This window comes from Manis javanica, chromosome 11, assembly GCF_040802235.1.
Source record: "Manis javanica isolate MJ-LG chromosome 11, MJ_LKY, whole genome shotgun sequence".
Classification (NCBI taxonomy): Eukaryota; Metazoa; Chordata; class Mammalia; order Pholidota; family Manidae; genus Manis; species Manis javanica.
In genome coordinates this window covers 85653831-85673236 of record NC_133166.1, presented here as the reverse complement: position 1 = coordinate 85673236, position 19406 = coordinate 85653831, and the positions used below count along the sequence as shown (strand labels likewise).

The 19406-nt window shown below is 42.3% G+C and overlaps 1 protein-coding gene across 5 annotated transcripts in view; it reads left to right on the top strand.

Annotated features, from left to right (window-relative positions):
- ASTN1 (astrotactin 1) overlaps positions 1–19406 on the top strand; it is a 287020-nt gene that overhangs the window by 135989 nt on the left and 131625 nt on the right. For all 5 annotated transcript variants that reach the window (XM_073216801.1, XM_073216800.1, XM_073216799.1 and 2 more), the window contains one exon: positions 3184–3268. In XM_073216801.1, coding sequence (XP_073072902.1) covers positions 3184–3268 — 85 coding nt within the window. The remainder of the gene's footprint in view (positions 1–3183; positions 3269–19406) is intronic.

The following is a 19406-nucleotide window of genomic DNA, read 5'->3' as shown; positions in this document are numbered from 1 at the left end:
AGGCAGTTGGATATTACCCAGAACTGTATGTCTTACAAAGATTTCCCTTTTTGGGTGAAGTGCACCCAATTCCATTTAACAGATGCCAACAGCTACTGAAGGATAGAGGTGACTCAGGGCTTTTGACCTTGATCTGTATTTACCTCATGAAGAACTTCTGAAGAATTTACCTCATGAGTAAGTCATGTCTGAGGAGCCCTGGCTTCAAGGTCTTCTCTTCCATGAGTTTTGTACCCTCGGTTCCTCCGCAGAACAGGAGATAACTGAAGGTACTGCCTACCACACAAGGTCCCTCAAGAAGCCTGCCTTAAGGAAGCCAAGAACTAATGAAGTGGAGCCACCTCTGGGCCCTGCATGGATCAATTCTTGGTGGGCTCCCACTCCCAGGCAGTGTGGCTGCCCCTGAGTGTCTCCTGCAGGGCACACTCCATCCCGGTTGGGCACTTCTCTGTGGCCGTGACATGTCTCTCCATTGAATTCTTATGAACACCACCACAGAGTCGGCACGTCATGTGTTCCCCGCCATCTGTCATGGCAGATGCAGAGACTGTAACACTTCTAGCTTAGGAGGGCATCCAACACCCTCGTGGGGTCTTTAAAATTCACAGCTAACAGTCGGAGCCTGTGCTCGCATGAAACCCCTCTTCAAGTCAAGATTTAGCAGTTGGTTGCCATAGCAACTCTCCTCATCAAGGCTGAACTCCTTTCAGTGTAGATGGCCAAACCGGTTTTGAGGAGGAATACAGAAGAGGGAAGTTTAGTAGGTTCTAGAAAAGATCATTTGAGAGGCAAATTTTGGAGATCCTAAAACTCTAGCCTGATATGTTTGAACATTTCTCTGTTGCTCTGACTGTGGGCTGCAGCTGACATTCTATGGGGAAAAGCTTTATCTGTTTCCGGCAGTGTGTCCCCACACAGTAATGAATGATGGAAACCTCATAAGGAGATAATGACTATGAAGGCAATTTGAGAAAGGCAAATGTGCTCTACAAATGGTAGGTATGGCCATCATTAGGAAAATCAGGCTCTGCTTGAAATCCGAGTTGTTACTGCATTTATTTTTACATATTTTGTGGTAACAAGATATCAAATGTGGAAAAAAGACTCCTTTTTTTGTCAGTCCTTATTTCTAGGCAAGGCATCCAGCTGAGACCATTCTAAGAATTTGAGTGATGGGTTTGCCAACCTCTTGACGTTACTTCCTGTTTTTTAATATCATACTCATGCTAATGTCCACAAGGAGACCATCCCTTTAAGGGAGAAGCCTCTCGGGCTCTTGGCCCATTAATTGGCTCAGATACCTACATCTTAGAGAGCGGTGGTGGTCGTGCTATCCATAAACTTAGGGCCAACTCTTTAATTGATCATTTATTTTTCATCACACAATATTTATAAAATCCCTACTCCTATGAGGGGAGGAAACCAGCCTTGTTCCTGCCCTTGTGTAGCTTATAGTCTAGAGTCTGTCCATGTTTTCTTTGGAATTGATAAGGGATGAAGCCCGGTCCTAGTGCTTTCCATCTTTTGCTTTTCTTTGGTTAACTGCCTTCTTTATCTTTCCTTCTATCAGAAAAACAGGCTTCCTCTGAAAGCCTTATCCTAAACTACCTAATTTTAAGCTGTGTTTTCCTGTGTTTAACTGGTAGCTCCCTGATCATTCTTAGACAGTTCAGCCCACAGAAGCCAGTAAATTTGAGTCTATTGGGAATCTAGCCCAGGTGGAAGCCTGAATTTGTCATACAGGAGACAAAGTACTGTTCTAATATTTTCTGTGGCTTCCCCCCACCAAATTAAGAAGTTACTCATGTTCCCTCCCCTCCTTAGTGTATTGAGCTGAGCAGGTGTGGGGGAAGAAAAGGAGTGTTACCTGATAGTGAGGCCCTGGTGGGCAGGAGCTTACAAGGTCAGGCCTGAAAGGAATGGCTGAACGGGGATCCTAACAAAGAACTCCTGGCTGAGAGCCTACCCACTTCCTTCCCCAGCTGTGAGGCTCCTTCACTTCATTTTACTGGTTTTTATCTTTGAAAAAAGAAAAGAGCACTCAGCTATTATCCTGTCTATATCCTTTTTTAAATGTCTCTTCCTAGGAGATAAACTCTATGCCCCTGTCTCTTTATGGCAGGGCACCTTTGTTATTTACACATTCCTGGAAGTCACACCCTGTCGCTTCTTCACCATCTACAAATTAAATAACCAGCCAGGGAAAGAGTCAGTACTAGTGCTGTGTGGAACTGGCCTCAGCCATTCGAGGATACGTAGCGTCACCTAAGGAATTATTAATATAAGGAAGCAGCAACAGTTTTCTTCAATATCAGTGCTAAGTAGAACAATGATTCTTAATCTTTTGGAGGTCTTGGATTTGCTAACTCAGATGAATGTCAGGGAACCCTGCCATGGAAAGATGCACATACATGCATTCGGTTCCAGAGGGGTCATGGACCTCTTAGTATACTAATGGAGTAACTAATGATAATGAAGCATAATAATATTCTAAACAAATATGGAATTGTAGTGATTGTTCAGCTCCAAGATAATTAGCCATTTTCAATTAAAAATGAAAACCCAGAGTTCCTATAAAACTATAATAAGTATAAGTGACCTTCTCTAAATATAGTAGTTGTGCTGTGGGCCAGCAGTATGGCATAGTGGGAAAATGGTCCGGAGCCCAACAGACATAGGTTCAAATACTACCTCTGCCATTTACAAACTGTCCCCAGATGCCTAATTTTTTCTGAGCCTTAGTTTCCCCCATCACCACAGCACAGCTAGTAATACCTGCTTTTCAAGTTTCTTATAAATATTTGATGAAATAACTCCTTGTCTGGTCTTTAAACATTTACCTGATATGTGCCTTGCAGTATACTGGGCACTGAGAAGATGAAAATTAAAAAGTCCCTTTGCTCAAGGACCTCTCAGTCTTTGTGTTTATAAAGCACACATAATACGTGCATTGTAAGGGTTAGCTTCCTCCTCTCATGAAAATTATCCTGTAGTTCGGTGGTGTGTTCATGCACGTGGGCACTGGAGATGGGAGCGTATGACATGATGGTGTTAATTGTCTCAGCCATGCCGTTATTGGAGTCAGAGTTTAATCTGATCACTCATTTCATATTCATTTTCTCAAACACAGACATGTTAATCAACCCTGTGTTTCCTGCTCTTCTTCCTTGCCCTCCTTCTAAGGGGAATGCCTCTGCTACGAAGGCTACATGAAGGATCCAGTCCACAAGCACCTCTGCATTCGGAATGAATGGGGGACAAACCAGGGGTAAGTGAGGGGATGGCAAGTTCACTGGTTCCCAGATGTCACTGCTTCCTCACACAGACACGATGCAGAGCTGCTGCGCGTAGAGGAACACAGCGAAAGCTCACGGGTGGCTATATTCTGAACAGTGAGTGGGTAAAAATGTCACTGTGCAGTTCCATATTTATATCATTCCAATGACGTCCATATCATCTTTTTCTCCATTTACTGAGTTCAGGGATGATGCCTCTGACTCGCAGCCCCGCAGCCTCCAGCTGGGATCTGAAAATCAAGCTGTCCCTCTCTTCCTTTTCATCCTGCTGCCAGCCACCAGGATTCCACAGGAAGAACTTAGCTCATGATTGTGTTGGGGACACATGAAGCCACACAGACTCCCATGTAGCACTCCCAGATCTTGATGAGCTTTGTGAGATTGACATGAGCAGATACTTGTTTTCACCAGGGTTGCCGGCGAGGAGACTCGGAGAGTGCTGGGTGCAGAGTAATCGGATCTCCAATTAGCGTTTCTCTGGGAGACCTTTGCTTTCTCCTGTGTACACATGACTGGGATAAAAACAAGTTACCTTGTCTGTTGCTTTTTTATTTTTATTTTTTACATTTTTCTGACTCATGCTGAAATAAAATCATACATGACACATTTACCATTTTAACCCTTTTAAGTGCATAGTTCAATGACATTAAGTGCATTCACATTATTGTGCAAACATCACTGCTATCCATCTTTTGTTACTCTTCAAAAGCAGCTTTCTACTTTGCTGTGGGTGCTGAGAGCTTGCTTTCTGCTTTGGCTGGGTCGTGGTGGAGGGTGGGAGAAGAAAGGGATCGAAAAACCATAAGTAGTAATAGCAATCAATGGAACAGGGAAAACTAGAAAGAAATCAAGGCACAGCCATCTTGGAGTGATCGCTTGGACTGCAGATTAGAACTGTATTTGCAGCCTGACAAGATAGAAAAAAGAAAACACCATCATTTCACACATTGCCATGGAGGGCTCATATGCCAGGGTCAGTGATCAGCCCTCTGTGTGATTCTGATGAGACCAAGTCTAGAATATTTAATGCAGTTCCGGACTCTCAATGCAATGAATATGGAGACAAATGGGTGAGAGTTTGGAGGAGAGCAATAAAAATGATCGAAGAGCCTACGGGAGTGATTTATGATGAAGGAATTGAAGAACTCAACTTGGCCAGCTGATGACTAAGTCAAGATATGATAGATACTATAGACATTAGAAGAGGGCAGATGTTCTGGAACAGGTTGAGGTTGAGGGATAAGGACAAGAGAGAATGGAGGTTGGGAAAGGAAACCTGAGTCACAGGTCAGAAAACTTGGAGAAGTCAAAATGCCGTGAAATTTTTCTGTTAGTGAAAATGAAAGATTGCTCTGTTTCTGCAGAATTTGAGATCGTATCGGAAAGGCAGTCCACACAATTTAGAGGAAGGTGTTGGTAGAAGGGTAAATACATACGAAGTGGCATAGGACAGATTGGTGGGGAGGGCAGAGGATTTGGCTAATAGATGTCAACCCAGATCTGAAGAAAGGCCAGTCTCTCGTTAAAGTCAGCTTTATCTCCTCATTCTCTGACTCAATGTTTGCATAGTTGATGGGGAACCAGGATTTTAGCTTATGTGATGGCTGAGAATTTCAGTTGACCATGATTCTTTTTGGAGTAAAATATTGGAAAGGGTGATGGATAACCAGCCGTCCAGCCTGCAAACTTGCTGCTGAAGAAAACAATGGCAAAATATCATTTCAGGACTTTTTGCCCTGAATGATCCAGGCTGACTCTGCTGTGATTGGATTTGGTGGCTAATCGCTCAAGCCTTCGCATCTCTTGCCTTGTAGACAGATCATGCAAGGATGGGCCTGACTTCACTTGGTAATTGCACAAGGCTTTGTCATTCCCTCTGGCTGTGAGTGGAGACAGTCTTAGGATGTAGACAAGAGCCTCCAGGGAAATGTTGGAGGCCCCACGTTGGTGTCATTTAAAATAAGACAGGCTAAAGCGCTGAGTTACAGACTGACAGGAACATTAGCCCCAGGAAACAGACGAGGAGGCCTAATCTGTCATTTCCATCTCTAATTTCCATTATTCTCTGATCATCACTGTCTACGAGGTCTCATTTTGGACCCTAATAAAATAATGGAGCAACTGTTAGAAGGAAAAAAATGTGACTATCTTGCAGATAATGGAACCAGGAGTGATAAGCAGCTTGAGTTTATATGTATATAAAAAGTGCCAGACAAATGACTGCATTTTCTAAAATGACAAGATAAATGAAAAGTGGAAGATGTCATACATCTTGGTTTAAATCAGGGATCTGATGCCACGTTGCTTTAAATGATTCTTACAAAATTAATCAAAATTGATTTGAACGTGAAGACTGTCATTTGAATTGGAAACTGCCTGACAGATTGTCAACTAATGATATGTATTGGGGTATTATGGAAAAATCAATGGTAGGCCTGATTTTCCTGAATATTTTATTTCATGTTCCAGAAGGTGGAGGTGATCAGCGAATATGGGTATTTCTGTTTTTCACTTAGTATTCTTGTGTTGCATACATTAAAAGAGCTGAACATTCTTTTGAAATAAAACAACCGAATCCTAGGCCAGTAATAGTTAAAATGAATTCCCTTGTGAAAAATCTAGGTTAACATACCAAGAGAAAAGTAGTAATAAGCATTCATGACTTTCAGACAAGGCAGAAAATTGATCAAGGACACTGATACAAAAACTTACAAATGGATGATTCTATGAGGCAGAGGAGTTACACCTGCAATTTTGTCCAGCCTCTGCCCTGTGCTACAGTTTCCCTGGCCCAGTGTGTGTGTGTGTGTGTGTGTGTGTGTGTGTGTGTGTGTGTGTGTGTGTGTGTGTGTGTGTGTGTGCACGTGTACTCTAGTTTGTTTTTAGAAATCCTCTCACCGCTACACTCCATCATTTATTTGTCTCACTTGTTCATGTGTTCCACAAACATTCACTCTATTACCTGCTACCGCCCAGGGTAAGCTAGAGTGCTAATTACTGTAAGAAGATGTAGTCTCTGCTCTAATCGTCTACACAGATAAATGGGCACATAACAAAAATCTACCATTAATTCTAAAATCTACTACAATGAAGGTGTGAGCAAAGGTCTATGAGATTCCAGTTTAAAGGGTGGTGTGTATGACATCTGAGGATCTAGAATAAGGCTTCCTGGAGAAGTTAGGTTTCAAACTGTTCTATTTAACTTGTAGCAAAAGGAATTCTAAGCAAAGGGAACAGCATATGCCAAGGCATGGAGATGTGAAAAGCATGCTTTTTATCCACAAATGGCAAATAAATAGCTCAGTGTAGCTGAAGAGTGCAGTTTACATGGAGGAGTAGAGGCTGTCAAGGTGGGTAAAGACTGTATCTTGCAGGGGTGTTGCTACAAAGGCTTCAGACATTAAAGCTCCATGTATACGCCCCTAAAATTGTTAGCAGGAAGGAGAAGTTCCAAGGTATCTGTACATTTTTCAGGATAGTACCTTGCAACACATCATTTTTCTGGACCTCTCAAACTAAATTAACCCTAAAAAGAAAACAAAAATCAAACATGCACAAAACCTCTTGAGGCTACCTAAATTATTTTTTTATTCAAGTATCATTGATATACAATCTTTTTTTATTTTATTTTATTTTGGTATCATTAATCTACAATTACATGAAGGACATTATGTTTACTAGGCTCCCCCCTTCACCAATTCCCCCCAACATCCCCGTTCACAGTTACTGTCCATCAACATAGTAAGATGCTGTAAAACCACCACTTGTCTTCTCTGCGTTGCACAGCCCTCCCCGTGCCTCCCCACACTATACATGCTAATCGTAATGCCCCCTTTCTTTTTTCCCGCCCTTATCCCTCCCTTCCCACCCATCCTCCCCAGTCCCTTTCCCTTTGGTAACTGTTAGTTCATTCTTGAGTTCTGTGCTTCTGCTGCTGTTTTGCTCCTTAAGTTTTCTTTTGTTCTTATACTCCACATATGAGTGAGATCATTTGGTACTTGTCTTTCTCCGCCTGGCTTATTTCACTGAGCGTAATACCCTCTAGCTTCATCCATGTTGTTGCAAATGGTAGGATTTGTTTTTTTCTTATGGCTGAGTAATATTCCATTGTGTATATGTACCACATCTTCTTTATCCATTCATCTACTGATGGACATTTAGGTTGCTTCCATATCTTGGCTATTTTAAATAGTGCAGCGATAAACATAGGGGTGCATCTGTCTTTTTCAAACTGGAGTGCTGCACTCTTGGGGTAAATTCCTAGAAGTGGAATTCCTGGGTCAAATGCTATTTCTATTTTGAGCATTTTGAGGAACCTCCATACTGCTTTCCACAATGGTTGAACTAATTTACATTTCCACCAGCAGTGTAGGAGGGTTCCCCTTTCTCCACAACCTTGCCAACATTTGTTGTTGTTTGTCTTTTGGGTGGTAGCCATCCTTACTGGTGTGAGGTGATATCTCATTGTGGTTTCAATTTGCATTTCTCTGATGACAGGCGATGTGGAGCATCTTTTCATGTGTCTGTTGGCCATCTGAATTTCTTCTTTAGAGAACTGTCTATTCAGCTCCTCTGCCCATTTTTTAATTGGATTATTTGCTTTTTGTTTGTTGAGTTGTGTGAGCTCTTTATATATTTTGGATGTCAACCCTTTATTGGATCTGTCATTTACAAATATATTCTCCCATACTGTAGGATACCTTTTTGTTCTATTGATGGTGTCCTTTGCTGTACAGAAGCTTTTCAGCTTGATACAGTCCCACTTGTTCATTTTTGCATTTGTTTCCCTTGCCCGGGGAGATATGTTCAAGAAGAGACATAAACATTTATGTCTAAGAGGTTTCTGCCTATGTTTTTTTCCAAGAGTTTTATGGTTTCATGACTTACATTCAAGTCTTTGATCCATTTCGAATTTACTTTTGTATATGGGTTAGACAGTTATCCAGTTTCATTCTCTTACATGTAGCTATCCAGTTTTGTCAGCACCATCTGTTGAAGAGACTGTCATTTCCCCATTGTATGTCCATGGCCCCTTTATTGAATATTAGTTGACCATATATGTTTGGGTTAATGTTTGGAGTCTCTATTCTGTTCCATTGGTCTGTGGCTCTGTTCTTGTGCCAGTACCAAATTGTCTTGATTACTGTGGCTTTGTAGTAGAGCTTGAAGTTGGGGAGTGAGATCCCCCCACTTTATTCTTCCTTCTCAGGATTGCTTTAGCTATTCGGGGTCTTTGGTGTTTCCATATGAATTTTTGAACTATTTGTTCCAGTTCATTGAAGAATGCTCTTGGTAGTTTGATAGGGATTGCATTAAATCTGTATATTGCTTTGGGCAGGATGGCCATTTTTACGATATTAGTTCTTCCTAGCCAGGAGCATGGGATGAGTTTCCATTTGTTAGTGACGTCTTTAATTTTTCTTAGGAATGTCTTATAGTTTTCAGGGTATAGGTCTTTCACTTCCTTGGTTAGGTTTATTCCTAGGTATTTTATTCTTTTTGATGCTATTGTGAATGGAATTGTCTTCCTGATTTCTCTTTCTATTAGTTCATTGTTAGTGTATAGGAAAGCCACAGATTTCTGTGTGTAAATTTTGTATCCTGCAACTTTGCTGAATTCCAATATTAGCTCTAGTAGTTTCGGAGTGAAGTCCTTAGGGTTTTTTATGTACAATATCATGTCATCTGCAAATAGTGACAGTTTGACTTCTTCTTTACCAATCTGGATTCCTTGTATTTCTTTGTTTTGTCTAATTGCTGTGTCTAGGACCTCCAGCACTATGTTGAATAACAGTGGGGATAGTGGGCATCCCTGTCTTGTTCCCGATCGCAGAGGAAAAGCTTTCAGCTTCTCGCTGTTCAGTATGATGTTGGCTGTGGGCTTATCATATATGGCCTTTATTATGTTGAGGTGCTTGCCCTCTATACCTATTTTGTTGTTTTTATCATGAATGGATGTTGAATTTTATCGAATGCTTTTTCAGCACCTATGGAGATGATCATGTAGTTTTTGTCTTTCTTTTTGTTGATGTGGTGGATGATGTTGATGGATTTTCGAATGATGTGCCATCCTTGCATCCCTGGGATGAATCCCACTTGGTTATGGTGTATGATCCTTTTGATGTATTTTTGAATTCAGTTTGCTAATATTTTGTTGAATAGTTTTGCATCTATGTTCATCAGGGATATTGGTCTGTAGTTTTCTTTTTTGGTGGGGTCTTTGCCTGGTTTTGGTATTAGGGTGATATTGGCTTCATAGAATGAGTTTGGGAGTATTCCCTCCTCTTCTATTTTTTGGAAAACTTTAAGGAGAATGGGTATTATGTCTTCTCTGTATGTCTGATAAAATTCCGACGTAAATCCATCTGGCCCGGGGGTTTTGTTCTTGGGTAGTTTTTTGATTACCGCTTCAATTTCGTTGCTGGTAATTGGTCTGTTTAGATTTTCTGTTTCTTTCTGGGTCAGTCTTGGAAGGTTGTATTTTTCTACGAAGTTGTCCATTTCTCCTAGGTTTCCCAGCTTGTTAGCATATAGGTTTTCATGGTACTCTCTAATAATTGTATTTCTGTGGGGTCTGTCGTGATTTTTCCTTTCTTGTTTCTGATTCTGTTGATTTGTGTTGACTCTCTTTTCCTCTTAATAAGTCTGGCTAGAGGCTTATCTATTTTGTTTATTTTCTCAAAGAACCAGCTCTTGGTTTCATTGATTTTTGCTATTGTTTTATTCTTCTCAATTTTATTTATTTCTTCTCTGATCTTTATTATGTCCCTCCTTCTGCTGACCTTAGGCCTCATTTGTTCTTCTTTTTCCAATTTCGATAATTGTGACATTAGACCATTCATTTGGGATTGTTCTGCCTTCTTTAAATATGCCTGGATTGCTATATACTTTCCTCTTAAGACTGCTTTTGCTGTATCCCACAGTAGTTGGGGCTTTGTGTTGTTGTTGTCATTTGTTTCCATATATTGCTGGATCTCCATTTTGATTTGGTCATTGATTCATTGATTATTTAGGAGCGTGTTGTTAAGCCTCCATGTTTTGCTTTCTTTGTACAGTTTATTTCTAGTTTCATGCCTTTGTGGTCTGAAAAGTTGGTTGTTAGGATTTCAATCTTTTGGAATTTACTGAGGCTCTTTTTGTGGCCTAGTATGTGGTGTATTCTGGAGAATGTTCCATGTGCACTAGAGAAGAATGTGTATCCTGTTGCTTTTGGATCTAGAGTTCTATAGATGTCTATTAGGTCCATCTGTTCTAGTGTGTTGTTCAGTGCCTCTGTGTCCTTACTTATTTTCTGTCTGGTGGATCTGTCCTTTGGAGTGAGTGGTGTGTTGAAGTCTCCCAGAATGAATGCATTGCATTCTATTTCCTCCTTTAGTTCTGTTAGTATTTGTTTCACATATGTTGGTGTTCCTGTATTGGGTGCATGTATATTTATAATGGTTATATCCTCTTGTTGGACTGAGCTCTTTATCATTATGTAATGTCCTTCTTTATCTTTTGTTATTTTCTTTATTTTGAAGTCTGTTTTGTCTGATACTAGTATTGAAACACCTGCTTTTTTCTCTCTGTTGTTTGCATGAAATATCTTTTTCCATCCCTTGACTTTAAGTCTGTGCATGTCTTTGGGTTTGAGGTGAGTCTCTTGTAAGCAGCATATGGATGGGTCTTGCTTTTTTATCCATTCTATTACTCTGTGTCTTTTGATTGGTGCCTTCAGTCCATTTACATTTAGGGTGATTATTGAAAAGTATGTACTTATGATTATTGAAAAGTATGAACCAAAGGTTCAAGGTTAGCTTCTTTACTTTCTTAGTGTCTAACTTAACTCGCTTATTGAGCTATTATAAACATGATCTGATGATTCTTTATTTCTCTCCCTTCTTATTCCTTCTCCTCCCTTCTTCATATGTTGGGTGTTTTGTTCTGTGCTCTTTTTAGGAGTGCTCCCATCTAGAGCAGTCCCTCTAAGATACCCTGTAGAGGTGGTTTGTGGGAGGCAAATTCCCTCAACTTTTGCTTGTCTGGGTATTGTTTAATCCCTCCTTCATATTTAAATGATAATCGTGCTGGATACAGTAGTCTTGGTATATAGTGCCATTCTCTTCTGGCCTGTAGGGTTTCCGTTGAGAAGTCTGATGATAGCCTGATGGGTTTTCCTTTGTAGGTGACCTTTTTTTTCTCTCTTGCTGCCTTTAATACTTTGTCCTTGTCTTTGATCTTTGCCATTTTAATTATTATGTGTCTTAGTGTTGCCCTCCTTGGATCCCTTGTCATGGGAGTTCTGTGTACCTCTGTGGTCTGAGAGGCCATTTCCTCCCCTAGTTTGGGGAAGTTTTCAGCAATTATTTCTTCAAAGACACTTTCTATCCCTTTTTCTCTCTCTTCTTCTTCTGGTACCCCTATAATGCAGATATTGTTCCGTTTCAATTGGTCACACAGTTCTCTTAAAAATCTTTCATTCCTGTAGTTCCTTTTATCTCTCTCTGCATCAGCTTCTCTGCATTCCTGTTCTCTGTTTTCTAGTCCATTAATGGTCTCGCATCTCGTCCATTCTGTTTTGAAGTCCTTCCAGAGCTTGTTTTATTTCTGTATTCTCCCTCCTTAGTTCTTGCATATTTCTCTGTAAGTCCATCAGCGTGGTTATGACTTTTTTTTAAAATTATTTTTCAGGAAGACTGGTTAAATCTATCTCCCCAGGTTCCTTCTCAGGGGAAGATGTAGAAGATGTCGAAGCTGTCTGGGTTAGTCTTGTCTGGATCATATTTTTTTGCCTTTTCATGTTGATATGTGCAGTGGAGTGCTTTTGACGCATCTATCAGCTGGGAGAGTCAAGCCTCTTTCCACTTGGCTCCTGGCCTTTCTTTACTGGGACAACTGCTACCCCTAGTGGCTTGTGTTGGGCAATTGTGTGTAGATTGGGTCTCTGTATCTTGCCCTGCCGGTATGGAGGAAGCTCCCTTACAGTGGGCATTGCCAGCTAGAGGCTGCTGCTCTGCTATGGCGGGCCCCGGAGGGGTAATGGCCAGGGGGCTGTTTTGCTGTTTCCCTCTGTGAGGGGTCTCAGAGCTGTTGCCCAGGGGGTTAGTGTGCCCGGAGTTTCCTGGAATTTCCAGCTGCTGGACTGTGACACGGGATGCTTCCGTCCAGCTGTGGGGTCCCTGTCCCTTTAAGACTTTCAAAAACCACTCGCTTTTCTTTGTCACAGGGGCGCCAACTTCGGGACCCACTCAAAGGTCTTACTATCCTGTTTCCCTAGTATCCAGCATCCCACACAAGCACTGTGTCTGCACTCTGGTGCGGGTGGCTAGGGCTGGGTGTTTAGCAATCCTGGGCTCCCTTTCCCTCCCCACTCTGACTCCTCTCCTCCCGCCGGGAGCTGGGGTGAGGGGTGCTCGGGTCCCGCCGGGCTGCGGCTTGTATCTTATCCCTTTCACTAGGCGCTGGGTTCTCGCAGGTGTGGATGTAGTCTAGCTGTTGTCCTGTGTCTTCTGGTCTCTCTTTTAGGATTAGTTGTGTTTGTTGTATTTTCAAAAATACATATGTTTTTGGGAGGAGATTCCCACTGTCCTACTCACACCGCTATCTTGGCTCTGCCCCGATATACAATCTTATGAAGGCTTCACATGAACAACATTGTGGTTTCAACGATCACCCACGTTATCAAGTCCCCACTGCCCCCATTGCACTCACTGTCTATCAGTGTAGTAAGATGCTATAGAGTCATTACTTGTCTTCTCTGTGCTGTATTGCTTTCCCCTTGACATTTCTATATTGTAATTGCTACTTATAGTGCCCCTTAATCCCCTTCTCCCTCTCTCCCCTTGACCTTCCCCAACACCTCCCCTTTGGTAACCACTTCTTGGAGTCTGTGAGTCTGCTGCTATTTTGTTCCTTCAGTTTTGCTTCATTGTTACACACACAAAGTGGAGTCATTTGGTACTTGTCTTTCTCCACCTGACTCACTTCACTGAGCATAATATCCTCTAGCTTCATCCATGTTGTTGCAACTAGTAGGATTAATTTTCTTCTTATGGCTGAATAATACTCCATTGTGTATATGCACCACGACTTCTTTATCCATTCATCTACTGATGGACACTTAGGTTGCCTCCATATCTTGGCTCTTGTAAATAATGCTCTGACAAACGTAGGGGTGCATCTGTCTTTTTGAATCTGTGATCTTGTTTTCTTCGGGTAAATTCCTAGGAGTGGAATTACTGGGTCAAATGGAGACTACCTACATTTTTATTTATGTCAATGCTGCAAGTAAAACATAGTCCTAAAATCATCCAGTAGAGAAAAGTTTTCATGTTCAATGAGCAAAGAATGACATAGAATTAGGCACCATATATACAAGGTATGTGAATTGAGAGGGTTGCGATAATTTTTTGGCAACTCTGGTTCTGCCAGAAATGCCCAAGGAGAAGTGAGGCAGGTTGGGTAAGTCTTGTTTGGATTTAGGTGGTGAAGCTGGTCAGTGTAGGTCACCCAGGTACAGGATTCGGTGGCAGGTTGTAAAATCCTTGAACTCATTACATAAGAAGCTCCAATTCACTAAAAGTAAAAATAACTTCACAGAGATTTAAACAAAGTCATGGATGACAGATTTCTAATGAGTTATTAAAAGAACACAGATGTTTGAAGTTACATTCTTGTTCTTTGAGGTTTGCAACAAAATCGATCATTCCTGCCATAGCACCCTGGGGACCTGGTTGCCCAAGAGAGGACCTGGGATGGAAGGGTCCTGCCCCAGCATGGGACTTTCCCACATCTGTCTAACCTGCATGAATTCACTGAAAAACCCCTCAGCTGTGGCTGCATAGACACAGGCAAGGACTATTAGATCCTGTATTTGATATTTGTTTGCTAGGACCACAAGGACAAATGGAAAATTTTCACAGACGAGAAATGAAAGCAATAAATGAGGGTGGAGGAGGCAAGAGGGATGATTTATATGAAAATATTAGAGGAGAAAAAAAAAACAAGTGTATCTAACTACTTTGAGATGATGAGAAAGGCCGTAATAATGTTTTTTTTGGTCAAATTAAAAGTGTACCCAAGGGTCTCTGGAGCCATTTTTTAGAACCCCACAATTAGATAAAATTCATGGAATTGAAGAATCCCAGTAAACAATAGTCTGATTTTTTATTCTGGCATCTTAGATACAGAGGGCAACATCAAGGAGACTCCCCTCTAGAGAACTGTAACATGTCAGTAGATTTCCGTGCTGAAGGGTGGTGGCGGAGCGGTAACTCCTGAGACGGGAAGATGGCTGTGGAAGTGTTAGAAGCTGCTGTCAGGAACTGGCCTGCTCACCAGACCTCCTCCTTCTCTCACTGCCTCCTCAGAAGGCCACTCACAGACAATGCCATCCCCAGATTAGTACACACATCTGCATGTGCATGCCCTCAGCACACACACACACACACACACACACCCCACCCCACCCCCACTGCCTTAATGCGCCCTGTCCATTGTGCCCGGGGCTGACTCTTCTGTCTTCCAACTCCACCTTGCTGCTTACCCTCCCAGGAATGACTGCGTAGGGATTCTATGCCAGGAACCGAGACAGAGGATGCTATTCATTGCAGTTGGCCCCTGCCTGCGGTGTCTGCCTCTCTGCATGTCCTTAACAGAGGTGATTTTGTCTGGGCCTGCCTCAGTGGCGCCATCCTTAACATTTCCCTAGAGACCACTCACAGACCAATAATCCAATGCCTTTGCTCTGGGTTCTAGGTTTTAAGCAGAGACCCACTTCCACGGATGACTCAAAGTGACCCCAAACCCATCCTCACCTCCCAGTCACATACAGAGCAAGAACTTCTTCTCAGCTGCCCAGCAATCAAAGGGCATATGCTGCCCCACTGTCAGGCAGTGACTAGAATGCTGGGGTGTGGCTCTGAAACTAAGCCTGGTCTGGGACGTTTGGCCCTCTGTGGCCACCCAAAGTCTCTTCAGTAGTGACTCAAATGGAGTCAGACGGTCCTTTGTGACATAGGACATTTCCCGGCTTTTCTGTGCCCATTTCTAGCTCATCATCTGGCTTCTATTTGCTCACCCCCATGCCTGTTGCTGCATCACTGGTGCCCCTGTCCCCTTCCTCCAACCCCTCAAACAAGATTTGCAGGCCAGCCTGCTCCTGCTCTTTTAGCTCTGGGCTGCCTCCTCCCCTGCCTGACCTCATTGTCTGTGCCCAGGCCCTGCTGGTGCCATGTCGTGCGCAAATGGCATTATCTTTCCATTAACTTGCTTTTTATTCCCCTTTTTGGGGTGTGTGTGTGCATGTGTGTCTTTCTAATTACTCCTAACCCACTCACTTATTCCTAACAAGGATTCCCATTGTTTTTATTTGCCTCCTTATTTCTCCTTCTTTTCTTCCTCTTTTTCTTTACTTGCACTTCCTCCTTTTGCCCCAGGAACCGATGGAAAGGTGGCTGTCCTTTCTCCCACTCATTTCAGTATCAAGTGGATCTTCATCTTTGCTCTTAGGATGAAACCTACCCTTGCTAGTTCCTTCTTCAGAAGCCCCTCTGTAACCTGATGCCAGCTAAAACTTTGCCCAGGAGAACTGACCCCTCCCTGGGTGAGCAGGCAGGAACTGTTTGAAAGTGGACCTCTACCTACCAGGACCTCCTCAGATGACCTTCCCAGTCAGCTTGGAAAAGTCTGTACTTCATTTTGAGGGATTTTCCTAAGTGAACGCATGTTTAACCTGACGCATTTGCACAAAAAGTGTGTGGTCAGTCGGCTGGTACAGTGACACACTTGATATATTGCAGGCAGACAGCTGGCTGAGAGCAGCCGAGGGCTGAAAGCTCGTCCATGCTTGCCGAGACAGGCACACAGAGACTGAGACAGATGGGGAGTGTGTCTGTCCAGGTGGTTGCCTTCTTCTCACTTGCTTGTATGCACTTGAGGAGCTGGTGCTGACCCTGGCTGGGGTCATTTTAGGTGATGCCCTTTGCTCCCCTCTTAGAGGCAGCTGTAACCTTCCTGCTTACTTAGGATGCTACAGGAGCAAAATATGCCCTTGTAATTGACTGATGCCCATTCATGGAGCAGATACTCAAGAATCTTCTGGACCTCTTATTTCAAGTATTGATTCCTGATGTCTACCCCCAGAGATTTTAATTCATAGGTCTGGGAGAGGACTCAGAATCTGTACATATGAAAATCTCCCACCAAATGCTGTGGAAGCACAGTCATATATAAGAACCCTTTCTCGGCAGCACACGGTGCACCTGGACCTCCCAGGAAGGCATTCTCTTGCCTGTGCACTGCTCCCTCCCGTGGAAAGAAGAGTGGGTGTGTAGACTAGAGTGAGTGCATTCTAAAGGATCCTTGCATCTTAGTGATTGGGAGATAGAGGGCCAGAGAGGTGAAGAAGCTTGCTCAAGGTCACTCACAGAGCTGGTGACAGGTGGATATTGGCAATAAATCAGTCAGGTAAATACAGATTTCAGAGAGAGCTCAGTGTGAAGAGCATATGGACACTGAAAGTTAGTTGCCAGCTGCAAATGAGAAGTGGACATCCTATGGCCCCACCTGCTTCTCTGTACCATCCTCCGCCTGCCTGGGATTGAGGGGACTCAAGCTATCCCAGCCTTCCCAGACTGAGGAGTGTCTGCATCCCCCAGCAGTACTGCCCACCCCCCAAGGAGGATGAGACAGCCAGCGTTCTCTCTGACTAGCCCAGTCACAGCACGGAGAGACTTATTCTAAACAGTGCCAGAGCGGAACACTCGTATTTCCACCAACATGGCCACCAGGGTGGAAAAAAAAATCAACCTCAATTTACCCTCCCATCTGCTCAAGAATGAAAGATAAATTGTTTCAATTTTATAGAAATGAATGTTTTATGTCTTGCCCATGCTTTCCAAATAGTGTCCTGAATTTATATATTCTACTGACTGCATGGATATTTTCCACTAGGAATGCTCGCTGGACCTTCTGCTTCCTTGGGTTTGGTCTAAGAATACTAGGTTTGAGAGTACTCTTATTTTCCCTGGCTTTGAAGTTTTTGGCTGTTTATCTTCTTCCTTTGAAATAAGTAGAAAAAAGGTCTGCTTATTATCCCATGCTTTGAGAAAACTACTGTTACCATTTTGGGATATTTATTCTCAATTTCTTTTTCTGTGCATCAAAACCGTTGCTTCCCACTGTCCCCCTCAATTCTGTCCAGATTTTTGTTCCCCTCCATAATTGAACAGTGAGCATGTATTGTGGTTATAAGCACATTTGGAGGAAAAAGATAAGGAAGAAAGTATCCTTGAAGTACATTATTTTTCTCAAAACTGTTTCCATGCAGAAGTTATTCTTAATGTCTACCTTAAAACTCTCAATTTTAACCTGATTTTGGGGAGGAAAGAAGTTCAGGTTCTGGTGCTAGCATTCAGTTCAAACTCCTCTAATATAAATATCTACTTAACTCTGTATATAACAAAGGGCTGAGTGAACACCACGCAATGACCCTCACATCTAGCACAATATTTAATGCAGGATAACTTAAGTGTCACTGAAGACTTAGAGCATTCCCACATATAATGCTGATTAATAGCTATCATTTATTAAGCAGGTAATACTGGCCTAGGTGTTTTTTTTTTTTAATATCCTCACTCATTTTGATAAAAATCCTACAAACTAGCTAAGGGGTGAGCACTTAGTAGTGTTTGTTCCACCTACAATTTCTGCAAGAACAGTTTCAGTAAAAGTAATTGTAAGGTTTTTCTTCCTAGAGAAGCGTTTTGGTTTCTTGTTCAAACATTCACATTACAATTACCTATCTGAAGTTTTAACTTTATGTGATTTCAGAAATTGGAAAGCAAACATTCTGTCATTGCCCATCTTCTGTCGCATCTTATCTTTTTTCTTTTCATAAAAGAAATGCATGGAATTAGTAGAAAACCTAGAAATAAACACACAGTAAAAAAAAAAAAAAAGTCTAAGTCAACTGAGGTGCCATTCCCTGGAGAGAACTCATTTTGACCTTTTGTTCATTTTGTTTGTTTAGTTGTAATACTTTTTATAACAAAAATCATATAATGTTGTGGTATCTTTTTCTTTGTCTCATATACATACACACACGTGTATATAGATACACATATATGTGTGTTATATATGCACACATACACATATATAAGTATATATAATGAGAAAGGAGCCTTATTATTATTTGAGTCTCCGTAGTCTAGTGACCGGATTTACAGAGTGGTAAGCAGAACCATCCGATGCCCCCTCTAGGCAATTTATCGAACCACAAACAGCTCAACAATTAGAATACTCTTTTCCTCCCCTCACAGCCTCCCTCCATCAAGTTTACTAACCTGGCCACAAGGTGTTTCACACTGAGAGTAGCATTGTTGGCTTGAGGAAATAAAGCCTAAACCAGGCTTCCCAGTTGAGGTTGGCCTTAGGGTCTAAGACCCTTGGGTGTACGAGGGTCGCAGATTTCTGTTGTGCAGGACTGTGAGCCGGCCATGAACAGCTGCTGCAGACCCTGATGCCCCAGTAGCCCAATTAGCCCTTTGCAGGATTCCCAAGGGGCTGCCCAGACCACAGTTCTCAGCATGGACTTCCTCCCGTCCTGACGTACAGAAGGGACTCCTTGTATATAAGCATGTGAGAAGGGTGACGTTAAGGGGACCATTGTGGGCTGATCACAAAGGAGAAATAGTCCTCCCAGGAGAAAGCCTGCTGGGGTTGAATTAACATCAATGCCAGTGAGTCATAGTGCTTTGCCTGCATGGTATTATAGCACTGCCCACCAGCTGCCGGTCAGGTGCAGATGTTAATATTAGCAGTAATAATAGCCGACACTTATATACTGCTTGTGATGCACGAGTCACTCTTCTAAGTGCTTTCATATACCAACAAATTTAATTCTCATTTCATCATTGTGAAATAGAAACTATTATTGTCCCCATTTTACAGGTTAGTCTATTGAATATTGCGGCAATATTGAGGGTCTCATAGATAAGGAAGGAGAATCTTGTTCACAAAAGAGAACTTTATTTTGCTAAACCCCTCAAGTACTAGTGTTTGAAGAGTCTCAAAAGGAAAGCAGGAGAGAAGCTGCAGTTTAGCCCAGAGGCTCTGGGGGCAGAGATCCCT